Here is a 14798-nt window from a genome sequence, read left to right as displayed (position 1 = left end):
GGCCTTTAAGACATCTCAGTTGGGGCCGGTTATCTGTTGAAAGAATTCTGTGTAGCCTTCGATGCCTCAGGAGCGCTCTCGACGCTCTCACAAAAGGTTTTCCAGCTTTTTCATTTGGCAGAAACGATTGCCTTACTGTATTTGCGTTGGAAGCTTCTGAAGGTCTCTCAATGTATTGCTGCGCCAGTTTTTCTGGCTTTATTAAAAGATTTTCTTACCTCTGACCTGAGCTTAGAGAGCTCTTTGTTCCACCATGGGACCTTGGTTGAAAGTCGGTTCCTTTTCATGGGGCAGTTGAACTCACAGGCATCCACTATGGTGTCACCAATAAACCGTGCCGCCATTTCCAGGTCGTCCTTGTTATGAAATCTGTTTGAGGCTTTTCCGAGCCTTACCTTAAGATCCATCCTGTAGCCCTTTCAATTGGTTTTTCTTAGATTACAAGACCAGAGTATATCTAGGCTGTGGCGTAGGGAAAGATGTATAGATCTATAATCCGATCCTGAAGGTTCATTAGAGACCCTCCAGTCTGAGATCAAGTCCGCCACCTTGTCCGTACAAATTGGGATATCAATGACCTCCTGTCTTCTTGAGTCCATGAAGGTTGGTTCACTTTCTCTGTTGAGGATAATTAGGCCAGAGCCCATAATGAACTCGTGGAGACTCCCTCCTCGGGTTGACGCCCGAGCTCCTCCATCCTGTATGATGGGAGTTAGCATCGCACCCCAAGAAGAGTTCAAGCCTCCCGTTCTCAGCATAGGCTACCAGGTCTTTGACGATTTTGTTGTGGTGGAAGGTCCGTGGTGTTATAGGGAATATATACTGACCCTATCAATATTTCCACTCCCCCGCTCCTGTCGTGTTGAGTTCCAGTTAGATAACCATTAGAGCTCCGCAACTGAACTGTGGCACCATGACTGATTCCAGACCTTTGACCAAAATGCAGGTCCTTGGTTTCCCTGTAGTGTATGGCTTATACAATTTACCGCAACTACCTAATCAAATTATTAACGTTAAGGATCTTGAATTAAGGCTATACCAGTATGCATCGCAGCCATGCTCCTGGCTAAAATCGCCGAGGCGCTTTTGCTGTGATGCAAGTTAATCTGTGTTACTGGAACACCGGCATCAGTCATATCTAGACAGTCCCTTTAGTTCCCGTAACTGTCTCGCGAACCTCTCCGCTACGTTCCCTGTCGAGTACCTTAACGGTAGCTCGACTCAGCCCGCAGAAGGGTCTAAAGCCACAGGCCTTTAGGGTTTCCAGTGAGGAGTCCCAAGTAGGCGAAATGGGTGCTCGCAGCATCCCTAGTTTCACTCCTCCTGGTGACGACTCACTCACTGGCCGCCAGGCCCGTGTTTTGCCGCTCCAGGAGCTTGGTAGCCTCCTGTGCAGATAAATCCAGGTCCTCCAGGTGCACTACCACTCGATGTCGCTTGGGCAGCTCATCGACCGACAGCGCACGAAAAAGCACATCGCCAATGACCAGGTCGGACGCCAGGCCCTTCAGCCAGTCGCCCAACTGCTCGTCCGCGCATGCAAAAACCATCGCCGCTCTTTCTCTAAGAACCGGTAAAGATGGGGGCTTTAGTACCCCCGGGGAGATCGAGAATACGGCCTTTTATCAGTTTCCTGATAGTTGTCACCAGCTTCTAGTTTTTTGTCAGAATAGCCCTCGCAACGAGGGCTAACTTGACAAGTCCTTTTGTCGCCTGGGCATAAGATCCTTGGTCAGTGACCTTGAGTCTCTTGCTCTGACGAGTGTCCGTCGGACTGGGCATACCAGCCTCCAGTCTGGTGCATTTTATCGCCCTGACTGGAGTTTGCCTACCGTTGTCCTCCGAATTCGACGGAAGATTCTCCGGGCTTTTCAACTTTGGAGGTTATTTGAAGAACACCGTCGAATTTATATTGCATGCGAAGTTATTAATTACATCCGCTCGAGTTTCTATTGCGATTTTACAAAGAAATTATGTAAAACATTATATACGATTATTCCATCTTTTATTCCTTATAATTAACTTAACACAGTACTAACATTACGCTGAAGAAGGCTCAAAGCAGAAGCCCGAAACGTTTGTTTATTCTTTAAGTATTTTTGGTTTATTTTATCAGCTTTAATATATAAGTCATCTATCTTTGTATAATTTTTGTTTTAAATACACTGAATTATCGAATTATATATTATTTAACACTTTATCTTGATATGGTTGTCTTTGATTCACGTCTTGCTCTCTACAGCCCTTGACGATTTTACTTTTATTATTTTAGATTTGTTATAATTTTAAAAAACGTATCGGGCCATACCGACCCATCCAGCGTCCGGGAAAATTCTCGTTCAAATAATTGGTAACGATCCTGGCGTTGTATGGCCCAGCACCGTCTTGTTGAAAGACAATATCGTTTCTTTCAAATAATGGCACATCTTCTAAGAAATGTGGTAGATTTTCTGTTAAAAAATCTATGTAGGTTCTTCCAGTTAAAATATCTGGAAGAATAACTGGACCAAGTATTTCAGTGCCCATTATTCCAGCCCACACATTAATCTTTCAATGAGTTTGGAAATTTCGAAGTCGCGTGACTCTGGGATTTTCTTCGCTCCAAAAGTGCATATTATGCACATTAAAAATTCCTTCTTGTGTGAATAGCGATTCATCGCTGAATATCACACAAGAGGAATATGTGGGATCTTGATTAACGTTTCGCAAAAAATTTTCGCAAAATGTTCGTCTTGCAGGGTAATCTGCTGATCGTAAATGTTGCACGCGTGTATAAAGAAACATGTGCAACTTTTCTTCTTTCAATATTCGTTATACGGTTGTACGAGATAAATCTTGTTCTCGTGCAACTACTCGAATACTCGTTTCGGGAGCATCCTCCAAAGCACGGATGACTCTCTCCGTGTTCCGTACATTTCTAATGTCGCGATTTCTCCCAGTGTCGTATTTGTTCGGCAGAACACTGCCAGTATCGTACAGTCTTTGAGCTGCTCCAAGTATGACGTGACCCGATGGATGTCTTCGGTTTGGATACAATTCGGCGTATCTTCTTACAGCATGGTTCTGCTGCCCGTGACACTCACCAAGTGCCATCAGCATGTCATAGTATTCTTAACTTGTGTACGATGCCATATCTTCTTCGCGCTTATTGATAATCGCTGATAATCGTAGGCTGATTGATTGCAGTATCGATTGTGCATCTAATTTATACGATCTTCGCTGGGGGTCTATACCCACTCCTCGCTTCCCGCGACGAATCGTGAATGTTGCGCCCGCTAATTCGCGAATTATCGTACACAAGTCAAAAATACTAACAAGATTTATCTCGTACAACCGTACAACGAATATTGAAAGAAGAAAAGTTACACGCGTTTCATTATACACGCGTGCAACATTTACGACCAGCAGATTACCCTGCAAGACGAACGTTTTGCGAAAATTTTTTGCGAAACGTTGATCAAGATCCCACATATTCCTCTCGTGTGATATTCAGCGATGAATCGCTATTCACACAAGAAGGAATTTTTAATGTGCATAATATGCACTTTTGGAGCGAAGAAAATCTGAGTCACGCGACTTCGAAATTTCCAAACTCATTGGAAGATTAATGTATAGGCTGGAATAATGGGTACTGAAATACTTAGTCCAGTTATTCTTCCACATATTTTAACTGGAAGAACCTACCACATTTCTTAGAAGATGTGCCATTATTTGAAAGAAACGATATTGTCTTTTAACAAGACGGTGCTGGGCCACACAACGCCAGGATTGTTACCAATTATTTGAACGAGAATTTTCCCGGACGCTGGATGGGTCGGTACGGCCCGATACGTTGGCCCGCAAGATCTCCGGATCTCAACCCTCTCGATTTTTTTTATGGGGATACTGCAAGAAAGTAATTTATAAAACGTTTCCCGAAGATATAGAAGATCTGGAGACAAAATTACGATTTGCTATTTGGAATATCGACGAAGAAATAATGGAGAACGTCGAAAGAAATTTATTAAAACGCATAAGAGCTTGCGTTAGGATGGACGGCGGGCATTTTGAGCTCTAAAAATTTTTTTTAATCAATCCGCTCTTTTCAGAGCGACCAAACATTTTTACGTTGAAACATCTTATTGTGAGTAAAATAAAAATAAATTTTCCCAAATTTTTTCTCTTGCATCATAAATGCAATAGTTTCAAAAACGTATGTAGCACGCGTTTTTAAAAAATATTGATTGACTCTCTCAGCTGAGCCGGAAAATCAATATATCGATCAGTCTGAGATCGTCGACAACAATGTGGATGACAATCGAAGGAGCGTCGCGGAGACGGTTCTCTCTCTCTCTCTCTCTCTCTCTCTCTCTCTCTCTCTCTCACTCACTCACTCACTCATTCACTCACTCACTCACTCACTCTGTCCCTTTCTTTTACGCACACACTCAGCTAGACACACATCGCGTGTAGCAATCAGCTGATCGCAGTGTCCGACGTTATTTTAAGGAACACTTATTCCTGACGTAATTATACGACATTTTTTTCTTTACCAAAACTTTATTTATAGCATAATTTTGTGTTATAAGATAAAATAGTTAACGATTTTGACTCATGCGGCGGTAAATCACTCGTCGGACGGTCAGCCGCGCCCGCGCTCGCGGTGCGCCGCGCCGCTCCTGCCTGCCTTCTATACTCGACGCGTGATTTGCTAACTATTTTCGCTTATAACTCAAAAACTACGCTTTAAATCAAATTTTGGTAAAGGAAAAAATTGTCTTAAAATTGTGTCAGGAGTACGTCATTTTACGGACGGAAGGTTGTTCTGGGACACCCTGTTTACTAATATAGCTACGTTTCTATTTCTCGAAATGTTGCTATATTTCTTATGTATCTTACGTTTCATGTTTGTATATGTGCTCTTTTTATGTAATATAGCTTTTTCTTATCAATAAACTCTTTTCTCTGTTAAACATAGTAATAACTCAACATATTCTGTTACGTGTTCTCCAGCCTTAAATTTATTACTTAGACCTAGTTTAGAACTTATTTTTTCATATAAACTGCAGAAGTTTTATATTAAGCAAATGTTGTTATAAGTTAGTGTCACAAGCTTAAATAACAAAATTGTAAATTTTTATTTTTTATTTTATTTTTAACAAAATTACTCAGTCCAGACATTGTTGCTGTATGTACATTAATTATGAAAAAAGGTTTATAATTCTATACAACCAGCAAAAAAATTTAATTAGAAAAAATAATTGCTTTGATCAGTAAGATAGGACAACTAGAATCACTTTAATCTCTTTACACAAAACGTATTAACAATTGCATTTTTTCATAATTTTTATTCAAAAACTATGCGATAAATTTATTGCGCACACACACGTACACACATACACACACACACACACACGCGCGCACACGAACACGCACACGCACGCACGCAAGCACGCACTATTGTTAGATTAAATTTATTAAATTATCATTTAGTGGTTTAAAGAACTTTCGAAGAAATTTTATGATCTAATGCTAATTTAAAGTACATCACTTGTATTGTTTTCAAAATTCACTTTCATTAGCGATAATTAGTTTTAACTTTCAATTAGATTCTCTTTGGTCAAAAAGAATTGACAATTACGATAAGTTAAATAAAGATTAAAATTAGTTTCCGTTATTAACAATAAGACAATATTTAAAAATTCTACAAGTGATTTACTTTAAATTGTGTATAGTATAGACCGTATAATACTTGTGCCTAATGTCTATAGCCTAAATATTTTTATTTGTTATTAGCTTAAAAAAAAGGTGTTCATAATATGTATGCATTTATTTTTAAAAAATTTTGTATAAAGTTACTTATGACATAAAACATTTATAATTATTTAGGATAAATCACGAAAACGTGAGGATTTTTAAAATAAAGTAAATAAATTAAATATAACTTAAATATTTATTTCTTATCGGATAATAGAATATAGTATGCCATTTGAATATATTACTTGATTGATATTAACAAATTCGAGGCCAATATAAAAATTACAGTAATCTTATATATATTATAAATAAGCTTATAAATAATTTATATCAAACATAATGTAAACAACAATGCAAATTTGCGTGATAAACTAGAGCAACGTAGGATAAATGCGAAGGTAAATAGCAAATTATTTGACAAATGTAATTTTTTTTAATTTAAGAAAATGAATAAGATCAAATAATATATTTATGGCACTCTATATTTTATTATTATCTAACAAGAAATAAATATTTCATTTATTTTATTTTGAAAATCGTCGGCTTATGTGACTTATCTTAAATTATAGAAATACAAACAAAAAATAATGTTAAAAAGGATGATTTTTTACTTTCAGTGGAAATAAAAGAAATTATTTGAAATTCAAAGAAAATGTTAATAATAATAAAAGAAATTATTAAAAATCCTACAAATCTAGAGAAAATTATTAAGAGATCAGAAACGACAATACTTGCATTAAATCTTAGTGCTATTTTAAAAGATAATACTATAAATTAGGAAAAGTAGCAAATTAAGAAAAATATGTTATTGGAAAAATCTCTTTTCTTTTTAACATTATTCTTATTTTTTTTATTTTTATTAAGTTACCTCAGTTAGAAGATTTTCACCAACAGTGCAATGAGCATACAGTATTAGCAGTACTAAGAATTGGAATATCAGGAAAGTAACAAGTACTCCTCTTTCGCCCTTAGCAAAATTCTACACAAATAAAGAAAAATTTGAATAAATTATAGTAAATAAAAAAGTAAACATATAATTGGTAGTATTTCTAAAAGCTTGAACATGTATAAGTCTACTCTTATATATGACTTTATACTGACTATTTGACTAATAGATATTTGAGTGTCAATATTATTTATGACCGTAATATCTTTTCACAAAGTGCTCTGTATAATTTAAAGTAAAATTTGTATTAAATAGTTAAGTTTTACACACACATACGCACACGCACACGTGCACACACATACACATGCACATAATAATATATGACCAAGTCATTGGCAGAAATTAAACTGGAGCAATTTCCATTTCCTGTAGCTTATACTTGTCTTACAGAGAGCAATTGATATTTGTCTCTTTTTCGGTTACACTTGTCATGAATCTATCAAATGCACAGCAATATCCACTAGCCTTTCTGGCCTATCAATCAACACAATGGTGTTGCCATTGGTCTTGCCTAAACCGCTCAGTTGTGACTAGACTGTCTCATAAAAGCCTAGCTTCGTCATTGCACATAACTTAGTCCAACTTATATTTATAGTAAGTATATTCAATCTCTGCGAGCCTATATCTCTTGGCCACATTGTTGTGTCATTGCAGGTACTCAGTCTGAGATAATGATAAACAACCACAACAAATATTTTGAATAAATTCGTTAACTTGCTTACAGAATTGACATTTACTGCCAATCTGTTTCTCCAGGATAAATTGTATGTTCTGATTTTAACAACTTCGTCTTAGATCGAGAAAATGAAACCTTCTGCCTTTCTAAAAAATCTCCCAGATATGAGCCATTGGGTGGAGCTTCATTCATCGGTGTTGTTTGATGTGAGTACAGGCAAGAATTTACCGTGCAATTTTCTTTCTCTTTAAGCAATTAATGCAATCTTGAAGTTTTGTTATTTGAAGTTTCAAATACCAAAAATCCAGATTTTCCTGAGACAATTTTAGGCAATATTATTATAATATCTTTATCCTGTGCACATATGGGTTTATGAATTTGAAAGTCAGTAGATAGAAAATAATGACAAAGTGATCTGCTGACGACACATCGTTTCTAAACTGAGAAGTTCTCTTTTTGCATTATTACGAGACAGTTTTATACACCGAACTAGATGGTGAAGCCGGTGTCTTATGAGCGTTGTCCTAATGATCCTTTCAAATGATTGAAGAAAAGTGTCTATCCACTTTTTTACACCAAAAGTGTAAATAACCATTAAAATGGCCTATGTGTTTATTGTCGAGATTTTATTTCTTGAACTGATATTTGATTTACAGATCTTATTGACTCTAGAGAGCACCTTCCTTTAAATCTTATCTTTTATATTGGTGTCCAATATGCCTAACAATTGTAGCAGTTTAAGATATTTGATATTCAAGATATTTAAGCTATTCTCATTACCAAGATTATTCTGAAGTATCTCCAAAGAAATTTTGTTCTTAATCCAAGTCTTGATTACATTTGAATAACAACACAAAATAGCGCACTTATTCAGTTCAAATTTTATACAACTGGCATCGCTAAAACTCTTGAGCTAAAATTCGCTTTGTAGTTGATATTTGTTTGTTACACAGAGTTTTAGTTCATTTATATAAAATTGGTGCGAAATGTGGATGTCAAGATTCTTCTCGATGAGAAGAAATAGATTCTGAATCTCTGAGCATCCTGTTCAACTGAGTTGAGAGTCAGAGTGGAAAACATCACTGCACGTAAGCATGGTACTGATTCCTATAAGACTGAGGAAATCAAAATTCGATGTGGTATTTTTTAGAGGGACAGTCTAAATTTATTAAGGTTTTGTATGATGAGAGCCATGACATTGAAACTGCAAAATTCACTGATGCAGAGTTGATCTTGTATAGCTCGAGAATACGTAGAGATTATGAATGAAACACTAAATTGAATGCTTTTTTGTAATCTATCCAACCTAAAAATAGCTGGTGTAGACGTTTGCGTACTTGTTATGTAACTATGCTATCATAACAAGTAATAATTTACATTCCCGAATTTTTTTACAACAGCTTAGGTATCAGTAGATTCTGACTTATCACGTGGCTATAGATTTTTGAAGATAAGACAAAAGTAAGAATTTTATATAAAGTTGAGTTATGCATCAATAATTCTATGGTTCTGAATTGGCCACAACCTTAGGTAACATGTAGTATTATCCCTGCCATCAAATACTTCAGAAAATTTGATTGAATTCTGAAAAGCTTTACCAAACAGTAGCAAAGCTGCATGTGTGGTAGTAAAATATTTCCACCAAACATTATGGATTTCGTCAAGACCCAGCGATTTCCAGTTTTGTATTTTCCCAATGGTTGTTTTAACATCAGGTAGAGTAACTATAACTAGTGGCTTCAATATGCTAACAAGCTTTCTCCTCCCTGCGCAGCCAATAAGTTTGCTCATTGTGTTATTTTGATTTAAACTAGATATTGGACTAAATTGAATCATGGAATTTTTGGAAGGGAATTGTTTTTGTTGCTCTTCTGCGGTACCGATTTCTAATCGTCTGTAGACCTTCCTTTAATCAGTAGCGAAAATAGAAAAACTCTTGCCACTGTTTTTTGTCGCTTCATCATAATGATAATATCGAACCAAGTGCTGTAATTCGTTATTTAAATTACTCGTCTTCAACTTTTAACCCCTTAGCTAGATCTTTAGAACTCATCGATGAAGTAGTCAAATAGCTGATTTCTTTTATTGCCTTGTTGATCTTATTGTGGATTTTTTTCCGAACAATGCAATCCCAGACTTGTACTTCTTGGAAGAAGTTTGCGCTCTACATGCTCTGCGCTTTTAATTTTCTTGTCTAATGCCGAACATATAACTAGAGTAGCACTTTGCATCATGGTAGCTTAAAAAGTTCCGTTACAAAAGTAAATTTATAGCTTTACAATAAAATTTCTTGTTGCCAGTAACTTTAGAGATGCAAAGTCTGTCCTAAAGTTTGATACCTTCGTATATTGTATTGTACTTCAGATAGTTATATTGCAGTTCAGAGTTAAGCTGCTTGAGTGTAGTTATTGTTGTAAGTTTTAGACCTGTAGCTTCAAATTGTTTTTTCTTCGATTCCTCAACTTCCAATTCTTCATTCTGAACTTGATTCTGTGATGTCAAGTCAAGCTGTAGTTCTGATGTCACTTTTTGTTTGAACCAGTTCAGTAGAAAGTATATTTCTTCTCTGGATAGAATGCATACATGCTATTCATCTAATATATAAGTAGAAAACATTTTTCTCATTCACAATTAGTGCCACACATCTGTGATTCTCTTTATGTACTGTACTATTGTTTTCTACATTCGTTATATGTACATATACATATATATTGTAGTATCTCTTTGTGTCCCTTATATACAATAATGCCTTTTATTTATTGTCTTGTGTAATCTTTTTATTACTAAGATATCAATTATTACCTACTAAATAGGAATTATAATCATAGTTAGTTAAGAATTATTATGGCTCAAGAAGTTAATTAAAGACATTGAAAAAGTTTTGTATTCGTAAATTGATAACTTGATAAAACTCCTGTTTAGGAGAAGATGCTTCAATGTAACCTTCAAAAGGTTTTATTTATTAAAAAGTTATAAACAAAAAAAGTTTCAAAAGGTTAAAACTTTTTTTGTTTATAACTTTTTAATAAATAAAACCTTTTGAAGGTTACTCAAGGTGATAATAACATATGTCAAGGTCAAGATCATTGGAGCATCTTTCCCTAAACAGAAGTTTTACCGATAATTTTATTAGAACAATCAAAGTGCAATAAAATTAACGTGTTCAGATTAGTGATCTTTATTTGAACACCGTATAATTAGACAAATTGCAATTGGACAATTTTATTATGCACCGTTTATTTAGTCACAGTGCAATTGGAAATAGTAGCTTTTAGATACAAAATACGCATGCACGCATATATTTTAAACAACCTAATGTCCTTAAAATTACATGTTCTTGAGCGAATTTTGAGACAATTTTTTCTCTTACAAAATTTTATCTGAAGCTTAGTTTCTGAATTATAATTAAAAATATGTAGTTAGCTACTTCTGAGTCGGATAGAACGGGCAGGCAGGGACGTAACGAGATTGATTTCTCTAGATGATCAATATTATTGTATAATAATTGATATTGCACAATATTATTGAACATTTGAAGTTTGAATTATTATTGCATTGCCTATACAATATTGTACAATATTATACAATATTATTAACTTTCTAGAGGAGCTATAACGCTTGAGAATGAAATATTCGATGACGCGAGTTTTACATAAATGACAAATAAACTAGAAACAGATAAACGAAAAATAAAGTAGTAATTACAGTTGGATTAAATTATTTTTACCTTTAATCGACGAGTATTTGTATTCCTTTGTGGGGGTTCATTTTATAAATAACAATTTTAAAATTTCAAAAAAAAGAACCTCTCATTTTTTAAATGGAACGAGGTACAATATTTTTATATTCGGATAGCTCCCATCAAAATTAATAAATATTTACTTGACATTTTTTTTATTCTGCACTGTTAAAGTTTTATGGAAAAATTTAATTTGACTTTCTGAATACATTTAGAGATCATAGAGACATATTTTAAGTTACTTCAACCTTCTTTACTACATATTCGACATTGAGAAGGTAATTTCTTATAAGGTATTAACAAACATTTGATTCGAGTAATTGAAGAATGGTAATAATTTACTGTAGGGGAGGGACCTCCAATGATCTTGACCTTGACATATATTGTCAAGGTCACTGTCCTGAGTAATGTTTAAAAGATTTTAGTCGTCGCTCGTTGTTTCTTAAAAAGTTATTAAGAAAAAAAGTTTGATAAATTGGATATTATTATTCGTAGGAATAATTATATAATATCTTATATTGTATATTGTATAATTTTATTTAATTTATTTCATTTATTTATTTACATTTTCACTTTGAGGATACTTAATAGCCATTACTTCGAAAAAAGCATCTAATCGTTTTTTAAAATCAAATCTCTTTTTAAATATAAACTCTGCTAAATAATGATTAAAATATTCTTTACGACCATACTCTCAGTGAATAACATAATACGAAAGGGTACAGTCTGTACACATATACACACACGGGGGGCGTGCAAGGGGGCCCTTCGGTCTCCCCCTTCCGCACCCACCCCGTCCACCTCACTTCACATATACGTTGCAAGACAAAGCAAAGTTGACATGGATTTGCAACTTTCCACGCAAAGCGAGGTGGACGGAGTGGGGGAGGGCGAAAGCCCCCCTTGCACCCTCCCCCCCGTGTGTGTGTGTTATAAACATATTCCCTGGCCCATATTTATATTATTCCATACAAAATTCAAAGCACACATTACTTTTTTAGGAGTGTATCGTCTATAAGATATATCAAGGTCATCATCGGCGAGGTGTTTCTTAAAGTAATTTTTTTTACATGTATGTATCACTCCGCTCACGCAATTGATTTAATACACCTAAATAAATAAATCCGCTTTATTAAATATATATGAAATGAGATAATTATGTCTTATTTATAAAACTTGTTTTGATAATAACTTTTTAAGAAACAACGAGCGACGGCTAAAACCTTTTGAACATTACTCAGGACAGTGACCTTGACAACATATGTCAACGTCAAGGTCATTGAAGCTGCCTCCCCTATAGTAAATAATTACCAAATATATTGTCAGTATTATGGAACCATTTTATTAAATGTTTAGGTAAAACTGTATAAAAGGTTACACCTCACGGATTTTATCGCTACTTAGATATATTGTGGGGGGGGGGGGGAAGGTGTTCCGAGTAATTTCCCGCAAGAATTAAGTGGAGGACGGCGTTGGTTTAACAGATATAACAAAATGAAATTTCATATTTTTCATGCTGTTCCTTCGGTTTTATAAACTGGTAATACCAACAATGAGGTTTGTTTACGTCCTATTAATGTGTGCGACACGGAAAAAGTTTTTGTTTACATTATTTGAGAGATATCTATACGGTCGTGTTTATTGTGACGACTATTTGTTTCACCTTTTTACAGTCTCATAACAAATTTCAACATGCGACTACACGAATTTTTAAGTCTTATTGAGAATAAGAATAAGTTATTAGATTATCTTATTGATCGAAAAGTTATTTATGGACACATTAAATGTCCACGATGTAAAGCATATATTGATTTTGTAACAGCCTCCCCCCCCCCCGTTAATTAAAAGCTAGCCGGATAATTCGCCGGGATCAGGGTTCGTATAAGGGAGGAGAGACACTAGGCGAGTCGGTTTTATTTTGAAATGTAGAGTCGTTTATTGTAAGATGATGTCAATATATACAGAGTGTGATGTATGTGTGTGTGACGAATGAAATTAGAGAACCCTCGTCCGAGGCGACTCACTCTCCGCCCCGAGATTTGCTTGTCTTCCGTTTCTGGACGGTCGAAACAATTGAGTGATTTTGTTCGATGCAGATCTTGATTGTCGAGAACGCTCGACCGAAGCGAAGTACTCTCCACTCGCAAAATCGTGTCTGTGTCGATATCGAGAAGGATAATCGTGGAAGCGCTGAGAACTCTCGGCAGTGGTGGAGCACACTCCACCGCTGTTGCTTTCGTGAATTTTCTTAGGATGCGGATATGTTCTCTGAGGCGAAGCTCGTCTCGGAAAACCGGATTCAGAGATCTGGTCCCGATCACGGATGGTTCGAGTATTTATACGGCTCGTGTTACCCCTTCTCCTCTGATAATCGCGTAAATGTCTTTTTAACGTTTTCCTGTTTAAATGTTCGTGCGTGTCGGGTGTCTTTGCGCTCAGTTGGAGGAATTCGATGTTTCGGCGGGCTTTGAGACCTTGTCGCTCGCTCGGGTGTCTTCGGAAGTGATCGGTTGGTACCCGAGCGGAACTTAGTCTCTCGCTCGCCGAGATTTACCGTTCGGAGCGGTCGCGTATGATTGTATTAAAAAGGGCGGACTGCGCCTCCGCTTTTGCCCGGCCGATGTTCGTCGGGCAGCGGACTTCCGACGGGCGGATTGTCGGGCATTTAGTAACGGGGGGCGCCTCGTTACAATTTAAATCGTGAATGTATACTTTTCGTGTGTCATTCTGTACAATATGAACAACGCGGACATAAAAAACGACGTAAAATTTGGTGTAATTTTAGAGTAAGTCCGTTCCGAAATACGTGGTTTTCACATTCACACTTGAATTTGCAAGATACATGCAGATTCATTGCATACTTTTTAATGATACGTCCTCCTCGATATACGTTTCTCATGAAAGAGTTGAATATACAATCTTATACAGTGGTTGATTAGTCAAATTTTTGTCGTGAGGTAATTTCCAATATATTTTTACTGACAGTGTACATTTTTCATTTTTCTATTGAATACTTTTTTCTCAGCTTTGTCTTGACTGGCTGGACGACAATAGTGAAATGTTAGGAGGAGAAAGCACTATAGTAGAAATAGATAAAGCTAAAATTGAAAAGCGTAAATTTCAAAAAGGACGACTCATTACAGGACAGTGGATTTTTGGTGGTATCGAGCGTGGAACAGGAAAATTGTTTGTTGAATGTGTACCTGATCGTTCAGCAAATACGTTACTAACAGTAATACAAAAATGAATCAAACCTAACACAACGATTATATCAGATTGTTGAAAGGCATGTAATTGTCTGCATAATGAAGATTATAGACATCTTATGGTCAATCATTCATATAATTTTATTGATCCTGACACTCAAGCTCATACACAAAATATTGAGAGTATGGAGAGAAACCCGTAGTAATATTCCGCGATATGGGACTCGCAAAAACCATTATGCTTCTTACCTTGCAGAATTTCTTTTTAAACGAAAATTTTCGTACACAGAACGTATTGAAGCATTTTTTAATATTATCGCAAGATATATCCACCTTTACTGTAATTAAAAAAAATGAAATATACATACATAGTTTCTAATATTTTCTCTTTTGATTTTCCTTATCTCATCTTAATTTAAAACTTATGTATATATTTTTAATAATTTTATCACAACGTTTACGCATGAAATCGTGCATTGACAGACATTATGTCGA

General features: G+C 35.6%; 1 protein-coding gene and 1 pseudogene across 2 annotated transcripts in view; both read right to left on the bottom strand.

The window, feature by feature from the left end:
- LOC140674553 (odorant receptor 4-like) overlaps positions 1–14798 on the bottom strand; it is a 154510-nt gene that overhangs the window by 52886 nt on the left and 86826 nt on the right. The window contains exon 5 of one of the 2 annotated variants that reach the window (XM_072908164.1): positions 6605–6715. The exons of the other annotated variant lie outside the window; for it this stretch is intronic. Within the exon in view, the coding sequence (XP_072764265.1) occupies positions 6605–6715 (111 nt within the window). The remainder of the gene's footprint in view (positions 1–6604; positions 6716–14798) is intronic. 2 annotated transcript variants of the gene reach the window in all.
- On the bottom strand, positions 1024–3099 carry LOC140674710 (uncharacterized; annotated as a pseudogene).

This window comes from Anoplolepis gracilipes, chromosome 16, assembly GCF_047496725.1.
Source record: "Anoplolepis gracilipes chromosome 16, ASM4749672v1, whole genome shotgun sequence".
In the NCBI taxonomy this organism is placed as follows: domain Eukaryota; kingdom Metazoa; phylum Arthropoda; class Insecta; order Hymenoptera; family Formicidae; genus Anoplolepis; species Anoplolepis gracilipes.
This window is presented reverse-complemented; position numbering and strand designations above follow the sequence as displayed.